Source organism: Crotalus tigris, unplaced genomic scaffold (genome assembly GCF_016545835.1).
Source record: "Crotalus tigris isolate CLP2741 ecotype Arizona unplaced genomic scaffold, ASM1654583v1 scf7180000017613.987060, whole genome shotgun sequence".
In the NCBI taxonomy this organism is placed as follows: Eukaryota; Metazoa; Chordata; class Lepidosauria; order Squamata; family Viperidae; genus Crotalus; species Crotalus tigris.
The window spans coordinates 602547-619372 of record NW_024096512.1 but is presented as its reverse complement, the minus strand read 5'-3'; the positions used below and the strand labels follow the sequence as shown (position 1 = coordinate 619372).

The window sequence follows — 16826 nt, the reverse complement described above, 5'->3', positions numbered from 1 at the left end:
CAGTTCTCACTGTTGCTTCTTGACCCGCATATAGGTTTCTCAAGAGACAAATGAGATGGTCTGGTACTCCCATCTCTTTAAGAACTTGCCACAATTTGTTGTGATCCACACAATCAAAGGCTTTTGCATAGTCAATGAAGCAGAAGTAGATGTTTTTCTGGAACTCCCTAGCTTTCTCCATGATCCAGCGTATGTTGGCAATTTGATCTCTAGTTCCTCTGCCTCTTCGAAATCCTGCCTGTACTTCTGGTAGTTCTCGATCCACATACTGCTGGAGTCTAGCTTGTAGGATTTTAAGCATAACTTTACTAGCATGTGAAATGAGTGCAATGGTGCGATAGTTTGAACATTCTTTGGCATTGCCTTTCTTTGGAATTGGAATGTAAACTGACCTTTTCCAATCCTGTGGCCACTGTTGAGTTTTCCAAATTTGCTGGCAAATTGAGTGTAGCACTTTTACTGCATCGTCTTTTAAGATTTTGAATAGCTCAGCTGGAATACTGTCACCTCCACTAGCTTTGTTGTTGCTCAGATTTTCTAAGGCCCATTTCACTTCACATTCTAGGATGTCTGGTTCGAGGTCAGTGACCATCTCATTGTGGTTATCTGGGATGTTAAGCTCATTCTTGTATAGTTCTTCTGTGTAGTTTTGCCATCTCTTCTTAATCTCTTCTGCCTCTGTTAGGTCTCTGCCATTTTGGTCCTTTATCATGCCCATCTTTGCATGAAACGTTCCCTTCATATCTCCAATTTTCTTGAAGAGATCTCTGGTCCTCCCTATTCTGTTGTTTTCTTCTATTTCTTTGCACTGTTCATTTAAGAAGGCATTCTTATCTCTTCTAGCTACTCTCTGGAATTCTGCATTCAATTGGGTGTATCTTTCTCTTTCTCCTTTGCCTTTGCTTCCCTTCTTTCCTCAGCTATTTGCAAAGCTTCCTCAGACAGCCATTTTGCTTTCTTGCATTTCTTTTTCTTTGGGATGGTTTTAGTTGCTACCTCTTGTACAATGTTGCGAACTTCCATCCATAGTTCTTTAGGCACTCTGTCTATCAGATCCAGTTCCTTAAATCTATTTGTCACCTCTACTGTATATTCATCAGGAATATGATTTAGTTCATACCTGAGTGGCCTAGTGCTTTTCCCTACTTTTTTCAATTTAAGCCTAAATTTTGCAACGAGAAGCTCATGATCTGAGCCACAGTCAGCTCCTGGTCTTGTTTTTACTGACTGTATAGAGCTTCTCCATCTTTGGCTGCAGAGCACATAGTCAATCTGATTTCTATATTGACCGTCTGGTGATGTCCATGTGTAGAGTCGTCTCTTGGGTTGTTGGAAAAGAGTGTTTGTTATGACCATCGTATTCTCTTGACAAAATTCTATTAGCCTGTGCCCTGCTTCATTTTGTACTCCAAGGCCAAACTTGCCTGTTATTCCGGTTATCTTTTGGCTTCCTACCTTAGCATTCCAATCCCCCATGATGATAAGGACATCATTTTTTGGTGTTAATTCTATAAGGTGCTGTAGGGCTTCATAGAACCGGTCAATTTCATCCTCTTCAGCACCAGTGGTTGGGGCATAGATTTGGACTACTGTGATATTGAATGGTTTGCCTTGGATTCGAATTGAGATCATTCTGTCATTTAGGGGATTGTATCCCAGTATTGCTTTTCCTATTCTTTTATTGACTATCAAGGCTACTCCATTTCTTCTGAAGGATTCTTGCCCACAGTAGTATACCTGATGGTCATCTGAGTTAAATTCACCCATTCCTGTCCATTTTAGTTCGCTGATTCCTAAGATGTCGATGTTCAGTCTTGTCATCTCTTTTTTGACTACGTCTAGCTTGCCTTGATTCATGGATCTTACATTCCAGGTTCCTATGGAGAAAAAATCTTTACAGCATCGGACTTTCCTTTCACCACCAGATATATCCACAGCTGAGCGTCCTTTCGGCTTTGGCCCAGTCGCTTCATTCTTTCTGGCGCTACTAGTACTAGCCCTCTGCTCTTCCCCAGTAGCATATTGGACACCTTCCGACCTGAGGGGCTCATCTTCCAGCGTCATATCTTTTTCCTTTTAGTACTGTCCATGGGGTTTTCATGGCAAAGATACTGGAGTGGTTTGCCATTTCCTTCTCCAGTGGATCACATTTTGTCAGAACTCTCTGCTATAACCTGTCCGTCTTGGGTGGCCCTGCACGGCATAGCTTATAGCTTCATTGAGTTACGCAAGCCCCTTCGCCACGACAAGGCAGTAATCCATAAAGGGGGATAATATGATAGATACGATTTAAAAAAAACCTTTTTGCTAAGTGGAACAAATAAATCAATACAATGTGTGCTTGAGATATAAGAAATAACAGGTTTTCTTGCACCACAGCAATATAGTCCTCCAGTTCAGATATCATTAAAAAACTATCAAATATAAATTTCATAATCTATGCAAAGGGATTATTGAGCTAATATTGACTTAATGCAACATACATTCTAACAATAAAAACCTAAAAAATGACAGAATCCTGATTGTGCAATTAAGGTATGACTATATTTGCTTTTGAATGCTTCTAATATTAGCAGTCTCTACAAAGTCCTATTCTGTTCTGTTACCAAATAAGCTGGTTTTCACACCAGCATTTCTCTGTCTATTGTACAGATAGGTTAATGACATGGATAAATAAAGAGTAGGTCCAGTATAATTCACAAAGCCTTGATATACTGAATGATTATATCTAATACTTAAAAGTATATCTAATACTTAAAAGTATATCTAATACTTAAAAGTAATATCAGATATGCTCCTTGTTCCTTCATACGTATTTGGAAATCAGATAAGGGCGTGGAGGCTTAGTGGTTAGGATGCAGTATTGCAAGCTAATTCTGCTGACTGCCGCCTGCCAGCAGTTCAGCAGTTCGATTCTCACAAGCTAAAGATTAACTCAGCCTTCCATTCTTCCAAGGCCAGTAAAATGAGGAGTCAGATTGATGGGGGCAATATGCTGACTCTGTAAACTGCTTAGAGAAGGCTGTAATGTACTGTGAAGCAGTATATAAGTCTAAGTGCTATTGCTATTTGGACAATGTTCCTGTATATTGAAATGATCCTACTTACAAGGATTGGCACTCAGTAATTTTCATTTACTGAATGCTAATCCTTATAAAACCAGAACAGTGTCACTCTTTTCATTGGGAAAGAAAACCACCAAAATGTGGTGAAATGAATTGAATATAGAATGCCACATCAAAGTAGGAGCAGAACATGTGGAGAGGTGGGTGGACTCAACCCAGGTTAGCTGACACGACTACGTGCCTGCCCAGCATTTGTTACAAGCCAAACTATTTTAATAAACATTTTGGTAAATCTTCAGCCACATTTTATTTTACAATATTCTGTTCATCATTTCCACAAACCATAAAAGTAACATGAGAGAGCCATTGCTTGCATCTCTAAAACCATGACAAATTCATGATGCACAATCTCAGCTAGCATCTGTTTTCAAGGGCAAATTTACTATATGTATTCTTCAAATATTACAGATGAGGTTAATTGAGGATGATTATGCTTTAGCTATGCAATTTAAATGCCTTTGGGTGGTGTAGTGAGAATCCTACTTATAGCTGATAAATTGCCCCGTCATCTCTATAATTTTTTCCAAAGTTCTGTTTAGCTGTTGTTCCATGACTGAAGATGTCCCAACATCAAAACTCACAGAAGACTAGCAGGACAATAATAGCCACATTGAATAAAAAATACCAAAAGTCTGTAAATAGAAGATAGTGATCTGAGGTAATTTTTTCCTAGCAAAATGGATCTAATCTATTCCCGATCCTGTTCTTATAAAGTACTATTGTTTGTAGAAAACTTAGCCTACAAACAGCAAATAGATAAATATATCCTTTAGCATTGCTCAATAATGCAAAGGTTGTGATTGAATGCAAGTCCCACAAAATTATTTTTACTCCATCAATATATCTTTTATGCCATAGCTGACTTAGTCTTCTCCCAGAAACTCAGCATTGAAAGGCCATTAGTGCAATAATGTGGGGATTAGAAATGACTTTTTAAAGATTTTTTTCTTTTTCTGGAAGAGTATGCTTTCACTCGGGCCTTCCTCTGCAATTTCCACTCAGCCAAGTTAATGTATTACAATAGACTTAAAGATGTAATGCATGGTAGAAAGCTTCAGTTAGTTTAGCGGCAAGTTGCATTAAAGATGAAGAAATTGTATGGTTTTCTGGATTACCCTAGGTTGTAATTGCTGTTTTCCTTTGTAATTCAAAACATTGTTCTATTTTATTCTGGTTTTTTTGTTTTTGTTTTTAAATAAAAGAACATTGTGGCAAAAACAATAAGCATCTAATGTTTGATACCAGTTGTTCTCCCAGGAATTCACAATGATATGCGTGCAGTTGCCTTTTATGCTTCTGGTTGGTTTGATAGAGTGGCTTACTTTTTCTGTTCATTATTATGTTGAACCTAGAAGTGTTGTAGGTTAAATTAAAATACAGAACAAAACAGCACTATCCAAACAGAAAAAAAGAGTTCTCTAGAGCTTTGGGGAATCCCAAGATTTGCAAAGCAAATCTGAAGGAAAAAAAATTACCTAAAGGATTTTTTTAAACTGCAAATAGCCCATTGTGTTGGAATGATGACTTAATATGGATAGAGAGGAAGCTGGAATAGGGAAAAGGGACAAGTTATATTCTCCAGAATCCTGAACATGGATGTACCACGTGGCAACATTTTAATGTAGACCATCCTTGTATGGCTGATTGGAGATCATTTAGTCCAAGCCCCTGCCAATGCAGGAATTCTCATACCATCCACAACAGATGTCTAATCATTTCTTGAAAACCTCCTGTGATGGCGCACCTATGAAGCATGTACAGACTGTTCCGCTGCTAAATAGCTGTAACAATCAGGAAATTTCTCCTTATTTCTCTGGGTTAAGCTTCTATCCATTGGTTCTTGTCTTACCCTCAACTGCTGTAGAGAATAAATCCAGATTTTCTTCGGGTAACATCCATTCCTATGAAGAAGAATGCTATCATATCTGTCCATGGCCTTTTCCTTTTAAGGCTAAACATACGATATACCTTTAAATACTCTTCGAATTATTTAACCTTAAGAACTCTCTTCCATAAAAATGGAGAGTCTTTTGGTGTGGGTGTGGATGGGTGGGTGTGCGCATGCGCACACGCTCAGGCATATCTGTATTTTAAATAAATTTAGCCCATACCTTCTCTTTTGTATATTATTACTTAGGCTTCTAGCCTCAGAGCTTCGTATCTCTTGCTCAAGAAGCTCAGGAAATAGGTCAGATTGGGCTTTTCTGGAGGACTACGTACTGGTCCCTTACTCAACACAAACTCCTTCTAAAAGCCCTTCATCTATTCTCCAAATAATATAGGCAGAAGCATTCACTGGGGAGGGGGGAGGTGTTACACTGCATTCCATTTCACTTCTTCTTATCAGTGTTACTGGTTTCTACAAAGGACGCCGAGGACATTGGATGTAAAAGTGGCTACTTGGTCCAATACAACACTTGCTTCTTGTTTTTAAAAATCATTTACTCAATAAAATCAATAAAACAAAAAGTAAGTTCTTGTAATGGTCTGGGGAAAGAAATTCCCAGTTATCCCTGGTGTTTTTAGAACCTCTTGGCTGAGAAGTTTATGTCCCTCTCAAACTTTTACTTCTCCATTAGCAGCAGCCTTGTTATTATGCACTGCAAGTGATATCCATAACATTGAATGTATTCCATTTCAACAAATATATGGCTTTTAATCAAATAAAATGTAATGCAAACTAGTTCTCCATTTCATCTGTTCTTTATTTTCTCCTAATTTATAATCAGGAAATCTATCCATACATGGCATATAATTTTCCCTCTTTCTAGTGGCTTGTGGGACATAGCATTGTGCACACAGCTGCATTTAAATTGATAACCGTCCAGGCAAAGTGTAATTTTAAAGGACAGGCTAAAGGAAGGTTTAATCTCTATATTAGAAGGGCTGAGTCAATTTTGTTGCTGCTGGGTTTTCCTCTGCCTCCGAACTTAACAGAGACTTTCAGGACATTTAACTTTAAGGTGCCTCAGTTGAGGCCAGAGCCTTTAACAGAGGATGCGGTTTAAGCATCCAGATTAAATGCAGACTCCCCTCTGCTACAGGCCACATGCATGTATTCATCATGGATTTTCAAATGATGGGTTTATATATCATTGGTTTTGAGTCTACAGTCTTACATTCCAGGAGCCACCCTCTGCCAAAAGCGTAACGATTTGGTGGCTGGAAGGAGAAACAGTCATTATATGGCTCCAAATTGCCAGCTGGCAGAATGTGCCAAGAACAGCAGAAATCCACTGGTAAAGAGAAGATTGCAATCGCTCTTTAAAATAATTTGATGCTCTAAAAATATAAATGCAGGAAATGTCATCACGTTTCAAAATATTTTACGATCATGGATAAATACATAAAAAATTACATGACTGGTATCTGTAAGTGGCACAGTCTAAAAATGATGGGAAGGCATTACCAGTGTTAAGTTGTATTTTACAAACTGCTTTAATTTAATATATTGGTGGGTTTAATGGAAAACAAGTATCTCCCCATCATACCCTTTATTTCTTAAAAAGAAACACATAGAAATGAGACTGCTAGCTTATACAGACAAGTATTTTTAATACAAGATAAATTGTATATTTGCAAGCATATTTATATGCACATAAAAAAGAATCCTGTACTGAACAATATACTGAACAATTGATTGCCATTTTTTGAACTTATTGATTGAATTTATATCCAACTTTCCTCACTATTCTTGTCGCAACTCTAAAAGCATTAACAATTGTGTAATCTTAATTATTTTTACAATATTCAGACTTAAATCCAATACTGATGAACTGAGTTGTCTCCTATTGTAGCATGAGCAAATTAAATAGCTGATTATTAGAAAGTTAAAAATGAATCTGTGCTATTGTGCTTCGCATTATATTTATTTACAAGTTTTGTGTATACACTGAGTCTGTGAGCAAGTGAAAGAAATTTTATTTCCTCAGAAATTGGTGATTTCATGCTATGGTGCCACTTTTTATATACATTTTATTTTCAGTAATACTATTGGTATTGCATGCTTAAACCATGTCACTAAAGGTTAACTATTTCAGTGGCCTTAAAAATAAGATCTTAAATCTAAGAGTTCCAGCCGCTTATTGCGATGTTAGTATAGCAGGTGCCCTTTTTGGTTACTGATACTGCAGAAGAATGAAACTCTCTCAGATAAGAGAGTAGAAAAACCACTGCCCTTGTGAATAAGTTCAGTAGTTCCTCTGTTTCCTCTTCCTCTTCCTCTCCTCCTCCTCCTTCTGGTGCTGAGAAAGGCTGCTAATTGCAGTGCTGTGCCAGCATTATCATTGTGATTATTGCAGTTTCAAATGGGAAGCAGAACTGCTTCTGAAAGCACCAAATTAGCACAATGTGAAGATGCCTGTATGTCAGGATGTAAAGCTACAAGTGCAGAGATGACATGAAGGGGTGTGTTCAAAATCAGAACCAACTCCTGCTGAACTCAGCATTCAGGATTAGGCTCTGAAAGGGGAGGAAGGGATTGAGGATGAAGCATTTCAGAGGCTTCTGAATCCTCCTCCGGTTTGTTTGCTCCTTCTTTCTTTTCTGGAAATTATAGCCTTGCTGCACTTCCTTTTGTTTCAAAACAAAAAAGCCTAAAGTGGGGGAATAAAGTGAGTCAAGCTAAGCAGAATTCTATTGCATTTGTCCATAAAACAGCCCCTTTTATCATGGTTTGCTTTGTTCTTTCTTTTTCTATTTCCCTCCCCCCACCTCCCCAGCAATATCATCTGATGTTGGTTTCTTTCTTCTGTGTAACAAGCATTTGGTAATATCCAGTTAAATATTCAATATTGTACAACCAGCATGCAGAATCCAATCAACCCCTCGCCTCGGATAGCTCAGATTTTTCTCCAGGTCACCAGATTTTCTGTTGGGAGCCTAAAATATTAAAAGAGTAATGTCAAGGAGTCTTATTGTTTATGTTATCATCCCATTCTTTTTTAAGTGTATCGCTCCTTACTCATCTGCCCAGCAGACTTGTGATGTAGGTTAGTTTCAGAGAGTGAACTTCATAGCTGACTGGTGATTTGGACTGAGATGTCTTGCTTTTCCTGCACATCCTTCATTCACACAGAGAGACACATCATTCACTTTTTCTGTTGCGTATGGAAAGATACAAAAACAATAGATCTTTTTTTGAGATATAGTATATGTAGAGCAAACTGTGCCTCAGTATGAAGAAAAATAAATGGGGCTGGCTTAACTCAAAACATTGCTTGATTATTTTTTTAAAAAAATTAGGCTTTATTTATAAAAAGCGCATATAATCATAGCTCCTTTTCCAAATCCTTACATCTATGTAGCCAAAATTGCACCATCTAAGCATTAGGGGTAGATTAAGGAAAATCCAAGATTTGGAAGTATACAAAAGTTTCTGGGTGTACAGAAACCACGACAACCCAATTAAATTGAATACGGAACATGGACCAAAGATGAGGGGGAGAATAGTAAACTAGAGGCAGGGGGAATGGATTGGAATCCATTTGAAAGTTGATTCAGTTAGAGCACTATTTTGTTATTATTATTGTGAAATGTAGTGTGAAATTTATAAAAAGTTTTGTATTTTAATTGCAATTGCTTTTGTTCTTCTTTGGGTGCTTCCCATGAAGCAGGAATAGGCAACAAGAGACTCTAGAAAGGTGTGCAATCCTTAGATCTTTTCTTTTGTTTCAGATTCCCTCTCACCATAATGTCTGAAAATTGGAGGACCAAAAGCTTTAAATTAAAGCCTAAAATAGGCGTACAGATAGTCCTCAACTTGTGACAATTGAGCCCAAAATCTCTGTTGCTAAGCAAGACAATTTAGTGAGTGTGCCCATTTTATAAACTTTCTTGCTACAGTTGTTAACTGAATCACTGCAGTTGTTAAGTGAATCTGACTTCCCCATTGACTTTGCTTGTCAGAAGGTCACAAAAGGTGATCCCATAGTCCCAGCATGCTGTGACTATCATAGATCCATGCCAGTTGCCAAGCGTCAAAATTTTGATCACATGACCATGCAACGGTCATAAGTTTGAAAAATGGTCATAAATCACTTTTTTCAGTACCTTTGTAATTTTGAACAGTCACTAAATGAATGCTTGTAAGTTAAGGACTACCTGTAATCTAGGTCTGAAACTCTCACAATATTCGTCACAACTCAGCAAAACCAGAATGTTTTCTAACCTGCCCATGTGCATGATACAATTGTACTCAGTTTACATATCATATCACCCATTTCAGAGCTTGCCATGCAAAATAGAGTAAAGTGTGTGTGTGGCTCCAACCCATCAAAAGGTAGCCCACCCCTCAGAAGATTATCAAAATACAAATTTGAAAATAAATAATCACCCAGACCCATTGTTCTACATGTTACCTAGTCCAGTGTTTCCCAAACTTGACAATTTTAAGGCATGGGGACTTCAACTTCCAGAATTCCACAGCCAGCGTTGCTGGCTGTGGAATTCTGGGAGTTGAAGTCCTCATGCCTTAAAATTGTCAAGTTTGGGAAACACTGACCTAGTCTATAGTTTCATAGATGAATAGCATGATCCAAACAATTGTTGTCTCCTGCTACTACTCAGCTGGGAAACATTCTTTAGGATGCTTCCCTATGCATACCACATAAAATGAAATGAAATGCTGTTTATTCAGACAATGACAGCAAAATTTGAAAAAAAAATACAAAGAGATAAAATACTAGCATAACAAAGATAAAATACCAAATAAAAATTAACATACACTGCTGAAATGATATGTTAGTTTAAGTTTAAAATTTTGCAATCCATGCAATACATGTCACCCTAGGATGATGAAAAGAGGTTATTCAAGCAACTAACAAGATCAACTGTCTTCTATTTTGCTGCCCTTATTATTTTTTTAAAAAAGATGCCATCCCATTGATTCATCACACACCACCTTCCTTTTCTAGGCACCTTCCATATGTGTTGAGTTTGTAACTTCCCAAAATCTCAGCCAGCTTGGGGAATGCTAATGTGGCACACATATGTTGAGGTTATTGAAAAGAAGAACAATATTTCCTGAGGGTATTTCGGGTTAATCTACATACCTAGGAATCCATTGTTAAACCTGCATTTTTTTGTCTTTCTTTGCAAAATGAACAGGGAATGGGTATGGCAACCCACGGAACTCCCCAGGTCTGCTGGTCTCACCTGGCAACTTGAACAAGAATATGCAAGCAAAGTCTCCTCCACCCATGAATTTGGGATTGAATAATCGTAAACCAGACCTCCGAGTGCTGATTCCACCTGGAAGCAAGAACACAATGCCATCTGTGGTAACACATTCTTTTCTTCCTTTCCCTTCAAAGATACAAAGGTTCCAGTAGGCTTTAGATTAACCTAATGGCAGGAAATTATTTGCTCAAGAACATTATTCAATGTTCTTGAGCAAATAAACTGAAAGAGTTTCCAGCCAGATTTAATTCAAAGATGAATAGTTTAATGTATTAGGTCTGCACTGGTGAAAAAACAAATTGGTTTGTTAATCAATTAATGAGCTCACTAAAAATTTACCAAGCAGCTTTTGCTAACTGTCACTCTCCAGACATAAGTTGACATTGCAGTTCCCAGAATTTCCAGCCAAAATGCCAAAGGCTGGATTTGCAATCCAAGTATAGTTTGACAGTATTTGTTGGGGATGGCAGGGGATTATTAAATTATTAAAGTCTGCAGGATGTTTTGGCAAGATTCTTAATAATGCACTATAGGAATGGAAAGCAATCCTCCGGTAGATTTACCGGGATGAGATTTTGAGATATTGCTCCAGATAAATTCATGGTAGAATGAATACTAACTACAATCAGAGTCCTACCCAGATTCATCCTTCTCTCAACCAATAATTCCTCCTAAGGTCTAATATTATATTTATTTCTTTAAAAAGTTAAGTAGATTGCTCGAAAATAGCAATGCCATGATTTTAAAAGAAAAGGCTTTTAATCCATTTGGCAGATAGAGACTGGCTTCCACAAAATAACTGATTATATATAAATTATTCAGTTATTTGTCTTTATTACCCTTTTAATATCCCCGCAAATTATGTAGGTGTACTTTTTTCCATAGTAACAGTTCAAGGATGCAAGATTCAGATCTTCAATATTTAAGCAAAAAATGAGTTGCCCCTAATGCACTTAATGTATGTTGTAGCATTAGTTGGTTCAGACACAGTTCAGAAGAAAAACCAAGGCAAAGTACATTTTCTTGCATGCTCAGAATGATTGCAGCAAACCCTGGTGTTTCACTGTATCTTCCATAGAAGTTGCAAGAGAGTATTCATGCTTCCTTCTATTTCTAGAATTCTTCAGAAGAGGAAGTGCTTAGCTTCTCTGTGCAGTCTGGTTCTTTGCTAGGAAAACCTATATATCTGCATGTGCCTTCACAGTATTTCACTGTTTCTATGCTGTGACTGAACTAGGCACATGTCCTTAACCATTAAGGTTTGGAGGGAGGGATATTTTGGCCAGAAGCTTTTATGTATTTTTATTAGTGGTGGTGGGAACCTGATGTAAGTGATACCTGCCACTTAAATAGAGGCAACTTAAAATCACATGCAATAAATGAATTAAATTCATAAAAATATTGTTAAGTATTTTCAAATACAGTATTTAATATTTTATAACATTTAGGAATAGAATAGAGCTGGAAGGGATCTTGGAGGTCTTCTACTCCAGCCCCCTGCTCAATCAAGAGAACCTATATCATATCAGATAAGTGACTGTCTAGTCTTTTTAAAAAAATCTCCAGTTTTGGAGGCCCACGATTTCTGGGGACAAGCTATTCCACTGGTTAATTGTCCTCACTGTCGGGAAGTTCCTCAATTCCAGGTTGCTTCTCTCTTTGATCAGTTTCCAACCATTGTTTCTTGTCCTGCCCTCTGGTGCTTTGGTGAATAACATGACTCCCTTTTCTTTGTGGCAGCCCCTCAAATACTGGAATACTGTTATCATGTCTCCCCTGTTTCTTTTCTTTAGACTAGCCAAACCCAAGTCCTGCAGCCATTCTTCGTATGTTTTAGTCTCCAGGCCTTTGATCATCTTAGTTGCTCTTCTCTGGATTTTTTCCAAACTCTCAACATCTTTTTTGTGATTTGGTGACCAAAATTGGCTGCAGTATTCCAGGTGTGATCTAACTAGGATTTTATAAAGCGGTACTAATACCTCGCATGATCTTGATTCTATGCCTCTGTTTATACAACCCAGGATTGTTTTTTGGCTGCTGCTGCACATTGCTGGCTCATGGTTAAGTGATCATCCACTAGGACTCCAAGTTCTCTCTCACAGTTACTGTTTTTAAGCCAGGTCTTGCCCAATCTGTACTTGTACCTTTGATTTTTCCTGCCTAAATGTAAAACTTTGTTTTTCTCCACACTGAAACTCATTTTGTTGGATAGGGCCCAATGTTCAAGTTTTTCAAGATCTTTTTGGATCCTTAGTTGGTCTTCTGGGGTGTTGGCTATTCCTGCCAGTTTGGTGTCATCTGCAAATTTGATGAGTTCCCCTTCAATTCCCTCATCTAAGTCATTGATGAAGATATTGAAGAGTACTGGGCCTATGACAGAACCTTGTGGTACCCCACTGCTTACTTCTCTCCATGTGGATGTAGTGCTGTTGAGGACTACTCATTGAGTTTGGTTTGCCAGTCAGCTACGGATCCATTGGTGGTGATGTTGTCTATTCCATCTTTTTCTAGCTTACTAAGGAGTAGGTTGTCAAGCCCTCACAGGCTCGACACATAGGAGGGGGGAAGCTGAAGGATGGCACGGTGGGGGAAGAGGACAGCCAGCACTGATCCCCATGCAGCTCACTGTCTCGACGGAGCTCGAGCCGCGATACTCCAGCGGCCCATTTGAACCACCGAACAGCTGACAGGCAGTTGTCGGACGGCGTAGGGAACCATGCCCATGCGGAAGGAGACACCTGCACAAGTGGCCACCAGACAGCTGGCGAGCAGGAGAGCGTGCTGTCGGGGTGGGGCATCCCAGAAGGGCGACGATCATGCAGACGAACACAAGGGAGGGGGTTAAGCTGGAACAGTTGCTGCGCTTTGAGTTAACTACAGCCTGGTGCTGGTTGGGTGATTGGAGGGTGGAGTTGTTAGATGATTGAAGGGTGGGGTTGTTGGTTAGTTGGGCGGACGGTGGGGTTGCTAGCTAATTGGGCAGGGGGGTGGGGTAGCACTGAAGCAAGTGTATTTAACCTGCGCTGGGAGGTGGCTGCTCCCAGCGTGAACTTTGTTCAGCAAGGAGCCTGGACGCTATAGCTCTCTGCTGATGCCAACAATGCCTTAAAGTAAACCGCTGCTTCCTGAGTCTGGTTGCCTTTATGTCCTTCTTTACTCAGGGGTCCGGTAGGATTGTCGACATAGGTTGTGGTCTACTTTATCAAATGCCTTACTGAAGTATTTCGCTGGTCTATTAGTTTAGTCACTTTGTCAAAGAATGAAATAAGATTGGTTTGGCATGATTTGCTTTTAACAAACCTATGCTGACTACTAGTTATAACTTTGTTTGCTTCTAGTTGTTCGCAGATTTTTTTTATTATTATCTTTTCTAGGATCTTCCTAGGTATTGATGTTAAGCTGATTGGTCTGTAGTTTCCTGGGTCTGCTTTTTTTTTCCTTTCTTGACGATGGGAACCACATCAGCCCTTTTCCAATCCTCAGATATTTCCCTGGTGCTCCAGGATTTTTGAAAGATGTGGTGCAATGGTTCTGAGATAACATCTGCCAGCTCCTTCAGAACTCTGGGATGTAATTTGTCAGGCCCCGGTGATTTATACTCGTCAAGGTCAGATAGGGGTTCTCTTACCATTTTCTTGCTTATTTTAATTTTTGTTTCTAATTTGTCTGTTGCAGTGGGTTTTTTGGTGTGTTGGGCTATTGTTTCTTTTTGTGTGAAGACTGATGTAAAGTATGAGTTAAGCAGCTCTATTTTCTTCCTGTTGCCTGTTATTTCCTTGCCATCTCTCTTTAGTGGCCCTACAGTTTCCTTGATTTTTTTCTTGTTGTTAATATGTTGGAAGAAACTTTTTTTTTTTAATCCATGATTTCTGTTGCAAATCTTTTGTTTGTTCTGAGCTTTTGCTTTCTTGACTTCATCTTTACGTGTTCTGGCTGTCTGCTGATAATTGGCCTTAGTTATGTGTCCCTCTTTCTATTTTTTATATTTGTCCTTTTTGTCTTTCAGTTTGTCAGGGACATCTTTGTGCAGCCATGCTGGTTTCTTCTTGAATTTATTGTTTTTCTTTTTCAGTGGTATTGTGCTGGTCTGGGTTTTTATGATCATATTTAGAGAGTTTCCCATGCTTCTTGGGTTGTTTTCCGCTTTAGGATTTTCATCCATGGGATCTTTCCTAGGTTCTCTCTGAGTTTGTTAAAGTCAGCTCTTTTGAAGTTCAAGACACTGGTTGGATTGTTTTCTGTTGCTAGTGTTTGTGTTATATTAAATTCTAGTATGACACAGTCACTGGAGATATGTAGTGTTCTCTTACATATAGTGCAACTCCTCCTCCTCTTTTTGTAGACCTGTTTCTTTTGAACAATTTGTATCCTTCTATCAGTCCATTCCATTCATGGGTTTTGTCCCACCAGGTTTCTCTAATATCAACTATGTCATACTCTCCCTCATGTACTATTGCTTTTAGTTTGCCCTGTTTGTTCCCCAAGCTTTGAGCATTTGTATATAAGCATTTAAGGTTTGTGTGCTTTAATTGTTACTTTGCTGGTTGCTCCTCCTGTTCTCAAGAGCTGCCCATTTTATATAAAAATTCAGCTTGTTCCTAGGAGGAAGGCAACCATTTATAATACTCTGAATAAGGGAACAAACCAAAGCTTCAATTACTCATAAACTTAATTAGGAATTGTCTCCTTAAATTCAATAAGGCTTGGTGCAGATAAGACAGAAATGAATTTTACAAGAATTGTATCTTAACAAAAATCAAAATAAAGTACTAGTCTGAATCTGGAATTTATGTTCAAATGATAATGCTTTTATACCATTTTGATTTGTGGCTGCTACTACTATAGCTAGTTTGTTTTCAATTATATTTTTAAAAGGGTATTTTTTTCTCTGTCATTTTAAAGTTTCTTTTATTACTGTATATAGCATTTTGAAGCTATGCTTTGACATCATACACAAACAGTGCTTTTACATTTTGAGACACAAACCAAACCTAAAGAATTGTATTTTTATTTCTGCAACTCTGAAGCCCAAAAGTTACATCTTACAACAATTATAAACAGCATTTTGATTAAAACCTTTCTTCATTACTAATGTTTATTATGTCCTGTCCACACACATAAAACAGCTACAGCATCATTGAGTTTTCTCAAGTGTATTAAGCCTGTGTCTTTCATTATATTCTATGAACTCATATAGGACATTAATTTTCCATGTAATCCTTAAAAGGAAAACTATTTTAAAAACAAATCTAATAAGAAATGCAAGGTAATGCTAAGGATACTGCTCTACCTAAATCAAATTGACAACTATTTTAAACAGTTCTTTATTAAACTACTAGCCTGATATATTTATATATCCCCTTTGTGGTTTCCACTTGGATAAAACCGATCAGTGCAACTATCTCTTCTTGAAGGAATAGGATAAGGTGAATTACTTGTGTGGCTGACCTTTAGAAAACATCTCTATCAAATGTTTTATTTCTAGAACATCTAAACTAGTAATACTTTCCAAGAGGTCATCTGATTGGGAAGATATTTTGCAACAATGATCTCATTGAGTATGAGTTGCAGATGAGGTCAGGATTAGGAAGGCAAAAACATGGGTGTATTACCCTTAGATTAATCTTCTTCTCTAAGAAAAAAAGGAAAAAACTAATCAGGACTATATGCCCTAAACATAGGAATTTAAATAATGTTTAATGAGAATATAGTAGAGTACATAACTAGCTTGATAGCCAATTCTACTGTGCATTATTGCGAAGCTATGCCTTCTTCCATTGGAAGCAGAAGACTTTAGAATATTTGTTTTTGCTAATTATTCATCCTCCTCTCTCATGCTATCAGTCTGAGGATGTTGATCTGCTTTTGGTAAGTGAGAATAATGTTTATTGAAGATATGCAGAAACAATTCATTTGCTTTTCGCTACTGAGTTGGCAGTTGAAATATAGGAAGCTTTTTCAGAATGTAATCTTTTCTGCAAAAACAAATTTAAGTCTCTCCCATCTATCTTCCAAGGCTTGAAAGATGTTTAAAAGTTTTGTATTTAACCGCTGCAAAGCAACAATTTTATAAAGGTTGGGTTTAGCGTTCTTCCAGTACTGTCACATTTGAATGCCCAAACTTTTTAATGTTTCCATCAAATGCCCTATGCCTTTAAATTTCCAAACTTGATTTGTACATGTTAGAGTCCCACAATAAGAAAATACAGGGTAAGGATATATTTAATAGTATCTTTCATACAAGTTTCAGCATTTTTAAGAATGAAGTGACCATAGCACCATCTTCTGGACAAAATAGAACATGCAGCATTGCATATTCATCATCTAGCTTGCCTATTTTAAGCATAGGCAGCCAGTTCACCTAAGGAAGTCTGTGTATGTAAGCAGGCTTCTGCACATGTCCCAAATTGTAACAAAAACCATAGAAAAGCGAACATGCATGTATATGGGCATATCATTAGGTTGCTTTCAACAGTGAATTCTTTATTACCATCTGGCACAAGTCATCCTACTTCAATACTT

The 16826-nt window shown here is 37.9% G+C and overlaps 1 protein-coding gene across 8 annotated transcripts in view; it reads left to right on the top strand.

Annotated features, from left to right (window-relative positions):
- Positions 1-16826, top strand: part of MEF2C (myocyte enhancer factor 2C) — a 188627-nt gene that overhangs the window by 159826 nt on the left and 11975 nt on the right. For all 8 annotated transcript variants that reach the window (XM_039326076.1, XM_039326082.1, XM_039326065.1 and 5 more), the window contains one exon: positions 10233-10405. In XM_039326076.1, coding sequence (XP_039182010.1) covers positions 10233-10405 — 173 coding nt within the window. The remainder of the gene's footprint in view (positions 1-10232; positions 10406-16826) is intronic.